The sequence below is a fragment of the Passer domesticus genome, chromosome 17 (assembly GCF_036417665.1).
Source record: "Passer domesticus isolate bPasDom1 chromosome 17, bPasDom1.hap1, whole genome shotgun sequence".
NCBI classification, from domain to species: domain Eukaryota; kingdom Metazoa; phylum Chordata; class Aves; order Passeriformes; family Passeridae; genus Passer; species Passer domesticus.
In genome coordinates, this window is record NC_087490.1 from 10,758,867 (window position 1) to 10,775,757 (window position 16,891).

Here is a 16,891-nt window from a genome sequence, read left to right on the forward strand (position 1 = left end):
CAGCCGGGCTGTGCCGCAGCGGCGGCTCCGGGACCGCCGGGCGCGGCGGGCTCACCCCGAGCCGGGGCACAGCCGCTCCCTCCCGCGAGCTGCGGCTGCCGCGGGGCGAACAAAGCGGGGGGCGGACAAAGAGAGAGGAGGGGGCGCGGGGAGCTCGGGGGCACCGCCGGTGCCGCTGCCGCTGGCGCAGTCCCCGCCCCGGCGGGCGCAGACGTTGCGCCCGCCCCGCTCCGCCTCCTGCGAGCCGGGGCGGCGCCGCTGCAGAGGGGCCGCGGGAGCAGGAACGGCAGCGGGAGCAGCAGCCGGAGGAGGCGGCGGGAGCTGCGCTGGCGGCGGGGCCGGTGAGGCGGCGGAGCCGGGGGTGAGGGGGGGCCGCCCTCAGGAGCGCGCGGGGCGGCGGCGGCGCCTGAGGGCGGGGGGAGCCGCGTCCGCCGCCTCCCGCCTCGGGGCCTCCGCGCTTCCCGTCCGGGCGCCGCGCTGGGCGGGTCTGAGGGCGCGGGGGTCGGTGCCGAGGGGCCGTGAGGGGCGGCGGCGGGGCCGTGAGGGGCGGCGGCGGGGCGGGCCCGGCGCTGAGGGCTGTTAGCGGCCGCCGCACGTGCTGCCCGCGCCGCTCCGCAGCGGCCGCTCCGGCGGGGGCCCGGCCGAACCCCGGCGGGACGGGGCGCTGCGGGCACGGGGCCGGCGCGGAGCAGCAGCGGGACGGCCTCGTCTCCCTCAGCCCCCCGGGTGGTTGTCCGGAGCGGGGACACGAAGGTTGGATCGCAGCCTCTGCTGGAGTCTCGCCCTGGGAAGCTGCGGCGCTGTGCTGGGTTAGTGGTGGCTCGAGCGGCTGATTCTGAGGGAAGAGGTCTGGGTATTCCTTATATCTCCTCATAAGCGCTGCCCTGCAATTCCCTGCATTTACATACGGATATTTTACTAATAATCTACCTTGGCATTTTTGGATTTGTTTTTTACGGCCGCTGCCCATCCTGGCGTTGTTATAAAACGTACCGGTTTCCAGGTGAGCTGCTGTGGCATCCCCTCAGGTGGCTGGGGAGAGTTCGCTGCCATGTTCCAGGCAGGGTGGGAGCTGCTCCAGGCCCCCGCTGTTCCCGCTACAGTGCTGTACCTCCGGCCATGCAGTGCTCCCTTTTCTGTGCCGTAGCTGTCATGGGGCACAGGGTAATTGGTGCTGTTACTCACAGGGTAATGTGGCTCCTGCTGCATAAAAAAAAAAAAATCAGCAGTTAGTTTTCCCTTTCATCTTGGTGCTGATTCCGTGCTTTAAATAATTTTTCAAAATATAAACAAACAAAAGCCAACACCAAAGAAATTTTCCAAAATAGAGCTCGGGGAGGAAAATTTACTCTGTGATTGTATATGTTGATAATTAAAAATATGACTGTGAAATGAAGACTTGCTCCTCCCCACCCCTTCATTTACCCACTGTGCTGAATGGGCAGGGTTTTATAGAAGTTCACAGGTTGCTTTGAGATCTTTGAGCAGAAGGATTTTAAAACATGTGATACTTGTGTTGACACGTAGGAAGAAGAAAGAAAAAGAGGTACAAAAGAGGAAGTGCCTCGATGCTGGCTGCTTTGCAAAGAAAGAACAGAAATCTGCATTCTGAATGCAGTTCTTTATTGAAAGTACAGAAATATGCATTCTGAATGCAATGTAAATTCAAAACTAGCAACGGCAGAGAGTGGTTTTCCTGAAGTGTGTCCCTGTGCACCTGCTGCAAGAGTAGGAAGATTGCAAAGTAGACGCTGTGAAGGAAAAGTAAACACCTCCCCTCCACCCACAGCAGCATTTCTTATTCTAAGGAAAGTTTAACTGTTCATCTTTTACATGCTGAGGATTGTTAGGTCTTGTTGAAAGATGACAAGATGTCAAGGTTCTTTTCCTGCCCAGTCCTCATATACGTGCTGGGAGATTTTCTGTCTGTGCTACAGTGCACTAAAGCTTTCTGTGTACTGAAGGGAGAGGGATGGGTTGTCTGAAGCAGAAAAGCTTGGAAATGTGACCTTAAATGTCCGTATCTGTAGGGATCAAGAGGGAGATTTTATTTGGCCAAAAAGAGTTTTACATAATTTGTATGGTTTCCCTTAAAGAGAAGAGCTCAGCTTTCTAGGGAGGGCAGAACACCAGCTGTCTTGTAGGCTCATTCCAGATGAATTCTGTAGGGAATAGCAGCATCTTTGCTCGGGTGATTACACTGTAGGAAGGAGCAGTGCTCTCTCTGCTGATTGCTACAACTTCCTAGAGCTCCTGAAGATTTCCTGTCTGACTCTCAGGTTGTATCTGTTTGCCATCTTCTGACTGTGGATGGCCTAGACAGCCTTTATTTACTCAGCTTGGGCAGATTGCATAATTCCTTTAGTGTTCCTCCCTTTATCTTTTAGCCCTCTTAAAGTTTTTCTTGGGAGTGACTGAGAGTATATCAAAATAGATCCTCCTTAAAAAGAAATAGAGAGCTCTGCCTTGCCAATATGATTTTTCAGAGCTGCTTTTCTTTCTCTTTCTAAAACACTCGGGTCAAATGTTAACTCTGTATGTTGAATGCAAGTTTTCTAATGTTTGAACATGACAGCCATGAATGAATGCAGCTCTTGTTTAATCCTCTGGCATTCCTTAGGGACTACTGGCTCTGCTGGCACGTATAAAGAGTAACTCACTGGAATCCTTATTGGAGCAGCATGTTTGGAAATGCCTCAGATGGATGGTGTTTTGTTATTTCATGAAAGGCAATTATATACTGCATTAGCTGTAATCTCAGCTGCTCTCAGCCCCATGCCAGTTTCTGCTGGGGCAACCATTTCATTGGTGTTGACCAGCAGAGCTCTGTCAGCAGCTCCCTGATGATTTAAACACCTCCTGCTTGTGCAGGTGTCTGCCCTCCACATCCCTCTGTTTTGGCAGAGTGGAGCTACACTCTCACTGACCCTCAGAAATACCCCCAAATCTGGTGCTGGCTCCTGGCCCCCAAAAGGCTGTGCAGGATTCAGGAGATGCATTCAGCTGTACAAGTTTGTGGTTTAACACCAACCTGAGTTTTTCCACGTGGAACATCTCATTAATTATTTGTACAAACTCATAGTACCATACATTCTTTTAATTTATAAGGTATGTCTTCAGTGTTTCCAGAAGAACCAGCATTAAAAGCTATTAATTTCCCCTGATCCTTAGAATCTTACTGTCTATATTTTTAGCTTATTATGAGGGGAAATTGCAAGGCAGAGAGAGAAACTCAGTATTGTATGGAATCAGCTTATTTGACACTCATTCTGCTGCTCTGCTTGGCAGCAGCATCCACTCAATCACAGCAATATTTATCTAAGTTCTGAATTTGTGCTTCTCCTGAGCTCTCTGCCAGCCATGCAGCAGTCGTGGTGCTAATTTCCAAGGCTAAGCTATAAAGAGACAGCTGACTTGATGTTTTCACCCAGTGTGAAACAGTTACAGTTTCACCCAAGTCCATCAAAATTAAATCCTTACTATAAAAAGCAGCATCTTTGTTTCAGCTGCTTCAATTGTAATTGTATTAGGGAGAAGCCTTTGTGCCTTTAAATGCTTTGGGGTTTGAGGCTGAAGGGAGATGATATTTTCTTTCTCAAAATTGAAATTGTAGATCCTAAATAACTTAAACTTGAGACTCTGCTATTCCAAAGTCATCATTTTATCCTGATTGCACCTACTGGGATGGCAGAAGTGCATTATCATCAACAGAAGTCAGTGTGGACAGTCAAACAAATTGTTCTTTTTCTTAATGAAATGGCGGTCTTTGTAGAAAGAAAATAATTTCCTAAGAAAAATGTAAGAAAATTAGTAAGTGATCATAATGGGTTTACCAGAAGAGATGGCAATTATTTGTTTAGTTGGCAACTTTCTCTACACCTCAATCCTTGACTCCTCCTGTAGGGAATGATGTGCTGGGAAGGGAGGATCATGTGCTTGCTGATCTTTTAATAGACCACAGCAGCAATGTTTTTATAATCTGTGTGCACAGTGGCAACTTGAAGCGTTAGAGTTTGCATCATATTAACAATTATCAGCTCTTCCTGATTAATTAAGGATAGCAGAATCTTTTTAAAAGGACTGATCAGGCTGTGTTTGAAATAGCAATAGATTGAGGAAAAATTACTCACAAATTGCTGGCCCAAAATAGTTTTTTAGACATCCTCTGATTTGTGCTTCATATTCCACAGTCTGTGTTTCAGTGTTTTTTACTGAGGATCCTGAGGCATTTGGGAATCTGAATGAGCATAGCAAGTTCCAGAATGTTAAAGCAGGGTGACTTAAAATGTCCTTGATGCAGAATTAAAATCCATAAGCAGAGCAGAAGCTTTGATGAATTACCTTCCTCATAGCAGTGCTGTAATATCTGACTGATGCTTTCAGGTCCTAAGCCTCTTACTATCTTTGATCTGATTCATCTCCTTAGAACAGTTTCTGAGTTATAAGAATTCACCCTGCCTTTTCCCTTTCCCTGGCACGTGCTGGGACAATCCTGTTTGTACAATTTGCAGCAGATATCCTGCACTTCCCAAGGTGGAAAAACAGCCTTGTATCTTATTTAGTAACTTAGCAATTCCCTAAAACCAATTTTCAGTGGATTTGGGTCTCATAGTGGTTGCCTTCCTAACTATATTAAGTTCAAGTTTTATATTATCTCCAAGTAAACTGATAACCTGCTGCTGTCAAATGTATTGATGGCAAATTTGCTTCAGAAATCAGTTTTTCTAAAGGTACTGGGAGAAACTCAAAACTCTTTAAACACACGTATCTCTCCTCCTGGTTCACCTGCTTCTGTGAAACTTGGAGGAATAGGATTTATTCTTACTAGAGATCTCCTGCCTTTTGTTTTTATTTAGTTGAAATTACCCAGCAGGTCAAAATCAAAGGAGAAATACAGATTTTTGTGCAGGCCTGGCTGATGTTGAAAGATGATCTAAAAGTATTTGGTTCTGAATACCCTGGGATCTGTGAACTCATGTGGAGAACAGTTCCAGTCATCTCTGGGGCACAGAAATACAACTTCTGCTATTGATTCCAGTTAAGAAATAAATCTGAAGTTGCTGGTTGAGCTGTAGGTTCCCATGTCCTTAACAAGGGCCGGTGCTGTGGGGCTTTGGGATTCCCAAACATTCTTCCCCAGTCCCTCTCAGTGCACAAGACAGAGGGAGCATCTCTGAGATTTTAAGGAAGCTTTTAAGGGATTTGCTCCTTGGAGTGAAAGCCCAGGAGCTATTCTGGGGATGTCCTTAGCCCCGGGGCAGTGGGTGCGTGGTGGGGTGAGTGCTGACAAGGCTGAGTGTTTGTGTTACAGCCCCGGGACTGCTCCTGTCTCACTAAACACACACTGAGGAATGTTTATCCAAAGCAGTGCCTTGGAAAAATGAGTTGGAAGGTTTTTCAGGCCCTCTGCCACTGATAGGATTGCTCTGTTTCAGTTTCTGTTGGTTTTTGCCACTCTTCCTTTGAGGTTGAGTTCATCACATCAGGGCCACTGTCAGAGGAGCTGTGTCATCCCTGTGGGCAAACTTCCCAAATTCCTGCAGGCTTTGGGCTCGTGTTATTATGGCAGCAAAAGCAAACTGTGTTTGGGTTAGACTAAAGCCCTGCTAAAAGCTGCATGCAGCAGGAATTTCCTGGAGTTATCCTGGTAGCTGCTGTGAAGGCACTTCAGAAGAGCAAGAACTGCTTTTGTTCTGTTAATGCAATAGTTATGCCTGGTTAAATTAAGTAGAGATGCACTTCTTCAAGAGTCTGTCTCTAGTAAAATTCATATTTATGTTAAAAAACAAAATATAAGAAACTGTGGCTTTGAGGTTCCTGTAGGATAAGTGCCTTTGTGAAGGGTTGACCTCTGGAATTCCTATGATGGTTGTGTTGGATTGGGCTGGAAAGCAGAATGTTTTAAGGATCCTGTGTAAGTTATGAAATCTTCTTGCTTATTTCCTTACAAAATTTTTATTTCCTGTTCCAGTACTTGCAAACAACAGATCTGAAAAGTCTGGATTTCTTTTGTTATTTTCTACCTGGTCAGCTGAGTTATAAATGCAAAATTTTTCTACCTTTAAAGGTGAGGTACAAAACATTGTTTGATGTGCAGGTACCAGCCCTCATGTTTTGATGTTGGCAGAAAGCAGAGCATAGTAACCCAAATAAATGTTTTCATGGCACTTGCCACAACAAACATTGAATTAAATAATGTCTTTTCTTCTAGTAGTCGTGTATCTGAAGGCTATATTCAGATCATAACATTACTTGAGTAATTGACATAAAAATCAATGGTTTCTGGAAGACAAAATGAAACTGAAGCCATGTTTTTCAATGTTCCCTTTCTCTAATTGCTGCGTGTTGAATGAGTAATCAAATATTGACTTCCAAATGCCAACTCTTTTTATTGAAATCTTAAATTCTTCATTCTATTTGTTTTCTGTTTTATATATAAATGCTTTCTTCAATTATCTTAGTTTCAGTGTGGCTGATACGTGAAGGTGCCTCTAATTCCAGTGCACTCCCTGAGCAGTGCAGCTAAAACCTCGGGCGAGCTCGGATGCTCGGTTTGGTTTAACAGTGGCTCTGCAGAGGCTGTTGCCTCAGTGCCACCATCATTTGCTGTTTGTGCCTCTCTCTGTTAACAAATGCCTACGGTGCTTTGTGGCGTGGCTCAGCCTGAGCCTGCTGCCCATTCAATAAATGCATCAGAGCTGACAGAACACATGGAATTTGCAGTAAGTAGGAGCATGGGGGTCACAGAGAAGTTCATTTGCCTTTTCACTGTCTGGCTTCAGTGGATCAATGCAGAGAGACCTGGATGTGAGTTCAGTGCTCCAAAATTGTTGTATTTCAGTAGGGAGTGGCCAGGAGTGCTCATCACCCCAGAGGAGCTCTGTAAAGTGAGAGCATGAGGGTTTCCAAATCCATCCTTCTGGTTTAGCAACTTGTCATTGGGCAGGACTGGCTTTGAAGCTGAGTGAGACTTTTACAGTGGACATTGTGTGCTCTGGAATATTTCATTGTTAATGTAATCCATTGCTTGCAGAGTGGTTATTCAGACTTTTTGGATGCCCAGTAAGAAACTTTTCCAATAGACCCAGAATGCAGCAGAGGGGGAGTCAGGATTAGGAAGATTTTTGTTCCAGGTTTCAGCTTCTCTTGTGCTCCTTTCTTCCAGAATTGTTCCTGTAAGGATGCTGCTGGGTATGGTCAGTTTGTGTATTTGCTGTGCAGGAATTACTCCCCTCAGAACCTTCCACAAGTTTGGCTCTGATCTGGCTCATTCTTGCACACAAAGAAATATCCTCCAAGAGGTAGCAAGCAGCAAAGAGCAGTGCAAGGAAAGGCATTGATTTTCAAAGCCAAAATGGGGTTGTATTTTTAAATCAGGTATGAATTTCAAAAGCTTATCAATTCAACTGAAACTATTGAGTGCTTTTATACATATATATACTCACTTTTTACAGGAGTGTAATAACAGCCCAGGAGACTGCAAATACAACTTTTGGAGCTGTAGGAATTAGATCTGAATCATAGAGAACATGTTTATGTGCTTTAGTTTTAAGACTGCAATAATTTTAGGAATTGTGTTGACAGCTGTGTAGGTCAGAGCTCTTGGAATAATTCGTGGACTGGAGGGGAAATCTTTCCAGGTTCAAAATTCCAAGTTACTTTCTCTAAACTGCAGAAATTTGAGGAATGATTCATGAGCTCCCTCAAGCTTGGCAGCAGCAGCTGGACAGCAAGTATGAAACAGGTATTTGGGAAATGCTGTTCAGGCAGAGATTTCAAGCAGTGCTTCTTGTGCTGAGTTTGTTTTTCTCTCAGGAAGCTGAAGTTACTGCGTCATGGTGGCCTTTGGAATATATTTTCCATTTAACTTTCTACAAAAGTATTTTCTGTTTTATTTTGGTCAATTTACTTTTCCTCATGGTATGGGAATTTGTTTTCTAGGTGCTTATTTCTGACTGCCACAGGGGTTGCATGTGGTGGTCTCAGCTTGTAGGGCCCTGTGAGATTTTTCAGCAGTTATCTGTTCTACAAACCCCTCTAGAATATTTACTCTTTATCTTTTAGTGTGACTGTTGAGATGTGTTTTGCAAAGCACCTCCCCTATGCTCAGCACAATTAACAAATCAAGTGGTCTCTTTTTGAGCTTGGAAATGCATTGGCATTGCAAGGCATTTTCCACCAGTATTTTGTCTGTTAATGGTGTTTAATATTTATCTTTCTAATTTGAAGTGTTTTGAAGATCTAGGAAAAGCTGGACTTAATTATCTTAGAGGTTTTTTCCAACTTAAACTATTCTGTGGTTCCACTGGTACTCCTAAGTTCTTGTAGTGACTACAGGGTTAAGTAGAGTGAGCTGAGGCTTTTCTCCCTGTGTTCTTGTTTAATTTAGTTCTTTTTGGAGTACTATTTGTTGAAAATAGTCTTGAAAGGAATGTTGGACAGCTGCTTTCTTTTTATTATAGGAGTTCCTTTTTTGACAGTTGGAAAATATTCTGCTTTTGTAATTTTGTAGTTACGTGGCTACATTTTATTTCTTTATTTTTAATATCAGCTTGCCAACAGAATTAATATCTATTATCACATAGCACATTAGATTTATTTTCTTAAACTAAAAAGTGGTTCCCAGCTTGTTGCTTGATCCATCCAATACTGAGGGGTATTTAAAAGGTAAACGAGAATTAGGATCTCATTAATCAGTTAAAATTCATATTGTGTGTAGTCATATATAATGGCACAGGTGCAAAGCCTGTGCTTAAAATCTCTTTTTATGCTCAGTTTTGTAACTGGTAGAACACTTCAGTGGAATATATTATCAGAGGCTTTCTGAACCTTTCCTTAGGTTCCTGGCAGGATATTTCTGGGACACAGTCATATTTTTGTCTGTTGGTTATGAGGACCCTTTTTCAAGAGAGCTGAGATAGATTCAAGGGAGGAAAGAGCAAATTGAGCCAAGCAGTGAGCTGCTGTCCTTTATGAGAACTGAAGTGAGATCACTGACATCTGGAGCCTGTTAGGATATGTTGGAGTGTGTAATGCTTAAAACCACTTGATGCAAATTTATGTGTTTTATGAGCTCCATTAGGCACTGCTGCTCCAAAGCCCTGTCCCTAAGACCAAAATTTGCATTTTAACTCTTGCAGTGAGGCAGTCATTTATCAGAAAGTGTTGCCTATGATCTTAGCTTTTATTTTGTCTGAATTAAGCTGCAATTTCAGTAACTCTGAAAGCAGGACAGGAGGGATTGTGTTACTCCTGGCCTAGTTGAAGGCCTGTGTGTTGAGAAAAGCAAATGACACAGCAAATATATAACCCATGACTGTGGAGAGCAAGATTAAACTATGAATGAGTACCCTGAGCCAAGAAATGCAGGGGTAGAACATTCTAACTTGCTGTTGAGCAGAGGCTTGTTAACCATCTATTAATAAATAATTAACTGAAACTGGCAAAGTCTAATTTGGGTGGTCATGCAGTGTGTGCTTGCTCTTGCTGTACTTGTCCCTGCACAGGGCACTTGTGGTGGGGCTGGAATGGTCTTTGGGGGCCAAAAAAGAGGTGATGTGTGGAAAGGAATGGCACAGTGCTGGGGAGCAGTTCCAGCTTCCAGGCTTCGGGAGAAATCTTCCTTAAGGAGGACTCCCCTTGGCCCAAATTTCCATCACTTTGGTTTTTGGCACTGTGAACTAAAAAGGACTGACCATGATGCTTCCCCTGTTTCTGTGTTTGCACAAAACCCTTCTTTATCTTGAACAGTTTTTGTGTTTCATGGATTTTGGTGGGTTGAGGATAGTAAGGGAGGTGAGCATGGAGATTCTGGAGTTGGAGAGGAGGGAATAGTAGAATTTTAGAAAGATAGAAAAGAAAATAGAATTTTCTTTTTTTCTAGAAGGTAGAAATATAGAATTTTCCTCAGGAAAAGGAACACATTAGTAAGAGAGAGAAAAAGGCTTTTCAGGCCCTTGGTGTGTAAGGTCAAAGTGCCGCTTTAGAAGATTTCTAAAAGGAAAGATGAGGAAATGTGATGCAGAGTCATAACTCTGCAGGAAGATGGGTGACAAACTTCTCTCAGCACTAGGGAAAAAAAAGGTTCAGAAATCTTCCCAGCACTTCATCATTTTGATGGAGCAGAACTTAAATTGTAGGCAAACACAATTACGTCCAAGGCGGTAATTCATGCTTTTTAAAATATAACATTGTTACACACTTAGAAAACACCTTGAATTTGGCATGGCAGGTCTTGAAATAACACAAGGAATGTTTCACTTTGGTGTTTACATTCACAAAGCAGTGAATTGATTTTTAGGAACGCTCATTAATAATTCATAATACAGGAGGGATAAATCTTAGGCTGCTGCACAAAGACAGGATTGGTTTATTCTCCTGAGTTCTTGCTGCAGCAGAGCTGTCTCTCCTGGCAGGTTTGTTTTACCTTTACTGGGAGGCTGCAGCTGCCCAACTTTGTGTCCTGACAGGTGCCAGAGTGCTGAGTAGAGAGCAGGAGCTGCTCTGTCCTTCAGGTTTGACGTGTTCTGAGCAAGCAGCTGAGCAAACTCGCTGCGTGCCCGTTTCCTTCTCCCCGTCAGGTTTTTGTTGAGGTGTGTGCTGCTGCTGTTGAAGTGTGGTGTAGCTGTTCTGGCAGTGCCTCATGTAAAAGTCAGCACAAAGCCAAGCTGTGTTCACACAGAGTTGTTTATTCCTTTGAAGAGAGGGGAGAGCAGTCACCTTAAAGTTCGGCTTTGAATCGCATTCGAGGTAAAAAAAAAATACAGATTTTTCATTAGAGATGAAAAAGCCTTTCTGAAGCTTTAATTAGAAAAAAGATGCCTCCTGTGGCAAAACAAAGTTCCCTGAAAAGCTTCGAGCTGGCTTCCAAGTTTGATCCTAGCAACGTTGGGAAGAGTCCCTGCTCCTAGCTGGGGCACCGCCGGGGACTGCGAGCCAGCCTATCTTGTGATCTGAGGTCACACAGAGCCGGGTGGCTCTTTGCTTTTCACTTGTCACCATGTAACTCCTAAACAATTTAAGCTTTTCAGTTCCAGTCTCTTCGAAACTTCATTCCTTTTATCCCGAAATTCCTGGCTGTCTTGATTTCTGTTGCTGTTATTTCTCTAGTCTCAAGTTGGTTTTGTTGGGATGTTGCAACGCTGGAAAAATGTGGCTGAAAGCAGTTTGTATGTGCAGCAGTTAAATCTATGTGTAATGTTAGCTGTGTGTTAAGGCCTTTGTTTTCCTTTCTTAAAATAGCCTGTTAGTTTAAATCTCAAGATAAATACAGCAGCATTCAGCAAAGTGAGTTCTTTTGATGATTTAGGTTTTAATAGGAAATGGCCTTCAGAAGATGGGGAGCTGGAAATGCTGCTGGTTGCTACTGGAAAGCATTTTTTATGATGCATTTTATACACAGCTTGTGTATATATGCCTTCTGCAGGAGTTAACACTGATCTTTGCTCAATTCTGATCTTTTTATATACAGGTTTATTCCAGAACTGAAAAAGCTTGAACAATATATTTTCTCCATGTTTGGAAAAAGATAGTTGCTACAGACGAGGAGGATAATTGCAAAAAGATGAGTATGTTAAAACCAAGTGGGCTGAAGGCTCCTTCAAAGACCATCAAGCACGGGAGTACCTTGCTCAAAACACCTGCACCTGTTGCTGCTGGTAAGGAATAGTTAAATACCTTAATCATTCCCTTTTTCATCTTCTGACAAAAAGTACCTTGCATGCTCCAGTATACACTATTTCTACTCTTTCCACCAAGGTATTTTTGCTTGTATTTCAGATTTTAAAAAATTACATGTAGAACTTGGAAAAAATCTGAAGGTTACTAATTGGAAACCAAGCAATTTTCCTCAAACCTTGTCATGATGGAAATACTTTGGGAGTTTTTGAAGTGATTTTTATGAGGTTTTTACCAAAACCTTTGTTAAATGCATTCAGTCCTTAGATTTTGAATTCTTTTTTTCCAGAGATTACAGCATTTGCACAGGAAAATTAGGAGTTGTGATTTCCTAATTAAGCACACTGTTACATTGAATCTCAGTAATGATGCTCTTTGGAAAATCAGTGTATTTAATTCCCGTTGTTTCTCATTGTGCTTTGATTCCAGCTCCAGCAGAAAAACCAGCTCCCAGTGAGAAGACCTCCAGCACAGCCCCTGCCGATGCACACGAGGAGTTTGTGGATGATTTCAGGGTCGGGGAGCGCGTGTGGGTCAATGGAAACAAGCCCGGCTTCATCCAGTTCCTGGGGGAAACGCAGTTCGCCCCGGGCCAGTGGGCAGGGATTGTCCTGGACGAGCCCATCGGGAAGAACGATGGCTCCGTGGCTGGAGTTCGCTATTTCCAGTGCGAGCCCCTGAGGGGAATATTCACAAGGCCATCCAAACTGAGCAGGAAAGTGGTGACAGAGGACGAAGCCAACGGTACCCAGACAGCTCACGCTTCCAGAGCCACCTCCCCAACATCCACATCAGCTGCCAGTGCAGTGTCCTCATCCACTGCTGCACTTCCCCCTTCGGGAATTCCACAGAAAACCCACCTTGCTGCTAAGGAACATGCAACTCCTTCTCAGATTAGCAATCTTTCCAAAACTGCCAGTGAATCTATATCAAACCTCTCCGAAGCTGGATCACTAAAGAAAGGAGAAAGGGAGCTCAAACTTGGAGATCGAGTGCTGGTAAGATTTCCCTGTCTACTTTTGATTGATTAATTAAAACTTCTGCTAGTATTCAAAACTTTTCTGCCATTTCCTTGGTCAAGATAAGGTACATTTATGCTCTAGCTTTCTTTGTCTAGTGTCTTCTGTAAACAAGCTCTTTGCATGCTGTGGGAATATCTTGGCAGTACCAAGATAAAATGGTTTTAATCTATTATGTTTTACCACTGTTTAAAACACAACATAGTGTTTAACAACATATTTGTAGCTTATCTCTCTGTATCTTCAAGAGCTCGAGTCATCCTAAATAAAGCCCAAGCCTGTGAGATTTCCATGCAGGGCTTCTGCCCTGTCCAGGGCTGTGTCTTTAGAAAGCAAATACATCAATAATTGATTGTTCCTGAGTGGTGATAGGCAGGAGCAGGAGCAGTCACATAATGCCACTGATCAGCCAGGAATTACGTGTGCTCTTGGGGATGTGCCACATTTCTTGGCTGCCCTTCCTGAATTCAGACTCCTAAATGCTTCTGCCACTGTATCATCTCACCTTTTTAAAAGGGGGTTGCTCTGTTAGTTTTAACATTTTTAAAAAATTATTATCAGAAAACTGGTGGTTGGTTGTGTCTGTTGTATTCTTAATTTAAAGACTGTTTATATAGCCTTTATGTATAACTGGAATGATCCTTGTATGCTCACAAGATCTATGATCACTGTAACAGAGACCTGATTTTAGGTTGGATTTACTCGAGTGAATCATTAAGTTAACGATCTCTCTCTCTCTTATTTTGATACAATCTTTTCTTATGTATGGTATAATTTTAGACTTTCCATTAGGCAGGTGTGATTATCCTGGCATAGAAACATTTCAGGGGTTACTGTAAGGGCATTATATAGAAAAAAAATCCCCTGGATTTTACTGTTTGTCCTGCACTGCCCCACCAGAAAATAATTGTGCAGTGAAGGTGGATTGATATTTTAATGAAGTTTATTGTATTTTTGAAGGAAAAAATTGTCTCCTTTTTCTGTTTAAGAAGAGTTTAAAACACACAGGGCCAAGTTGAAGAAGGAGACAAAGGTGAAGTGAGGGCAGGGGTTGGCTGACAGCTGGATTTGGGCTGAGATGTGTTTTCTTGGAGTGCCAATGGAAACAAAGATTTGTGGTTTATCCCTGGCTATTTCTGTCAGAGACTGAGCTCTGTTGTCCTCCAAACAGCATCAGGGCTTTAACCACTTGTTTGCCTTTTCCTCAAGGACCTTTGTGAGCCCGTCTGGGATGTCCCTTCTGGGAGAATCCTCTGCTGCTGTGAAGGCACCGCTCTGCCTTCCCTGTGTGCAATTAGTGCAAATTGCAGAAGCAGCATATCCTAAGTGCCACAGTTTGATAATAATAAGGTCCCAAATTGTTAAGTAGGACAAGTTAAACTTAATATTTCATCCTCTCTACTACCTCTGTTTGCCTGAAGTCTTCCTCGTGAGTCATGAAATTGTAGTTTGAGGTTTTGGGGTAATTCCTAGCACAGTATGTTGGTGATGCATAACTATAATTTCTATACCAGTATAAGACACTCAGGAATGTGAATGTTAAAGAGGCAGGATCCTTGTTTACTCTTTTTTAATCCTTTAGGATCCAATGCTAATTATTTGTAGTAGATCCCAGACTCTGCTGTCATGTCTAATAATAATTCAGATATAAATATCTTAAGTGGCCAGGTTAGTTCAAATAATCCTGAGCTTGGCTGATTAATTGATTCATCTGTTAATATATTTTTCCCTGGCCCTGAACTGTAGAGTTGAGGTGTCACTGAGTAATTCTGGGAGCTGTCCTCAGAGCTTCCAGCCAACACCAGTTGTTGGGAAAGACCTGTCTGTCACTTGTGTCACTTGCTCAGTCACTTCTGCTCCATCAGAGGGACAAATTCACCTGGCCTGCTCCACATCTCTTGGATTTTATTTATACTCACAGCAGTCCCTTCTCAGTGATGTGTTACCCAAGAGGATGAAGGGCTGGGTGGAAGCTGCCAGTCCCTCCTCAGCACAGAATTTCCCCTGTAAGTGACAATGTGGTGTCACAGCCGTGTGGTGTTCCAGTCTGACCACACCACTGCAGGGCTGCAGGGGCTCAGTGCTGCAGCATCCATCAGCTCTTGCAGCTTGGACCAACTGCTGTGAGAATTTTGTGAAAGTTTTTTTGTGGTTATGGACATGAGGAGAAACGACTGTGGGGAATTACAGTTTGAGAACAGAGAGCCTCCAGCAGCGTAGAACTGCAGTTCAAAACAATGAATTCATGATAGACAAAAGCTCATTTGGGAGCCCTATTAAAACAGCTAATTGGAAAATGACATCCTGAAGGGCAGATTCATAGATGGGTAAGGCACAGCTCGGCAGCCAAGATTGCATTCCAGAATGGACATCAGATGGCCTCAACTTTATTGATCTTACTGTGTGATCTCAGGGTGTGGAATGAGTATTTCAATCTGTTCATTTTTTTTCCCCTCTAACTTGGATTCTAAAATGTCCTTAATAGGAGTTACCTTGAGTGGATCAGCTAAATTACTTTAAGTTTCTTTTTATTTGTGGTAATTGGCTGGTTTTGGATGATTTCGAGAAAAAAAAAGGCAAAATCTTACAGCTTTTTGTCTGTCGAGTCTGGATTAGCAAGGAACAAGAGGCCACTCAGACAGTGTTTACTAATTCACATCTCAACTTTTTGTGTTACACAGATGCAAATGGGGCACAAGTTTGAACCTGAACTGTTGGGTTCAATTTCAGGCTTTCCCAGCAGCTCAGCTCTGTTGGAGCATTCTCCTGTTCCTGCAGGGCTGTTAATGCTGCTCCTCTCCGGGAAAAGGAGCTGTCACCGCTCAGGTTTGCTCCTGCACTGTCCCACCAGTGCTGCTGGGACGAGCTGGTTTCCTTAAGGGCTGTTAGGGGCAAAGAAGTCTTGAGGAGGTGATGAAAGCCCCAGTGTGTGGCCTGTATTGTTTTGTGTGAAAGGAAAAGATGCCTTAGGCTTTTTTTCTTCTTCCTTTGATCTCTGGTGGTTTCACCAGTCTTTTGTACATTTTAAGTTAGAATTACCAAATGCTAATGTCCCGTATGAGAGTGCTCCCAAACTTCTACAGGGGAGTTAATATCTTCAAAATGTAGAGGGTTAGTAATAAAGGAAGCTTCCAGTGAATATATTATTTGATTATGAAGACAGGTACCTTACAGATCTTTCCTTAATTCAGATAACATTAGGAAGAATAGTGGTTACATACAGATTTGGGACACTTATTCAGAGTTAAAGAAAAGATATTCCAGAAAAATAAAAGAAAGAAAATTTCCAGAGGGGAAAAAAAACAAAAAACCAAAACAAAAAAAACCCCAGAGAAAATAAATGTCAGAGAAAATAAATTCCACTACAAAAACCAAGTAGGATTGTGAGGTGATCACCTGTGTATTCTCAAAACCAGGCTTGCTCAGAGCATCTCATGTGAGGTTGTGCTGAACAGTGCTGTAGATACAGAGATAAAAAGAGGCAAAACAAGCAGCCTCGCTTTTTCAGGGAGCAGAAGAACCTCTTTTCCCAAAAGACCTTGGATATTAAAGACATTGACATCAAAACAGACAGTGCTTCAAGGTATTGGATATGTCAGCTGTGGGTGCCTGCAGAAAAATACTTACAACAATCAGCTACAACCTTTCCTGGTTTTTCCCCTCAATTTGAAGAAGACATTTCCAGGCCATTAAATTGAGTTGTAAACATCAGAAAAATAACTCATGGTAGACATCAATGCCCCTAAGGGAAATAAAATAATTGTGGAGAAATTCCCATTGTCCTCTTGTCTTAGAAGTTCTCTTGCTTGAGATTCCAGAGGAGTCAAAGCAACTGAAAAGCAAATCAAACTGAGTGAATACACAAATATTCACTGAAGCATTATAGCCCTAAATTGATGTTCTAGTGCAAAAAGGATCTTTAGATTTCTGTAGTTTATTTCTTAAAGATGATTAATTGAAACAGCACCCTGTGCTCTGCTGTCTTGGGAATCTCTGGTGATAAATCTGTCTCCCTCAAATCCCAGTGTATCTGAGCAAGATTGTGCTCAATTGTCCTTTCACTAACAGGAAACCAACAATACCTTGTGATAGTATTTGGAAATGTTGAAAATATAGATAAGTTAGATGTATCAAAGAATTGTGGTTTATTTTGTGTAATTCACTATTCAGCTTTTCATTCGGTGCACTGATGTATC

At 43.1% G+C, this 16,891-nt stretch overlaps 1 protein-coding gene across 5 annotated transcripts in view; it reads left to right on the forward strand.

The window, feature by feature from the left end:
• Nucleotides 1-188: 188 nt before the first annotated feature.
• The window catches only part of CLIP1 (CAP-Gly domain containing linker protein 1), a 62,369-nt gene continuing 45,666 nt past the window's right edge, over nucleotides 189-16,891 (forward strand). For 3 of the 5 annotated variants that reach the window (XM_064392614.1, XM_064392615.1, XM_064392616.1), the window contains exons 1-3: nucleotides 190-341; nucleotides 11,471-11,657; nucleotides 12,106-12,674. In XM_064392614.1, the coding sequence (XP_064248684.1) occupies nucleotides 11,564-11,657; nucleotides 12,106-12,674 (663 nt within the window). In that variant the 5' untranslated portion in view covers nucleotides 190-341; nucleotides 11,471-11,563. Of the gene's footprint in view, nucleotides 342-11,470; nucleotides 11,658-12,105; nucleotides 12,675-16,891 lie in introns of all 5 variants that reach the window. The other 2 variants (XM_064392617.1, XM_064392612.1) reach the window with 1 other exon arrangement.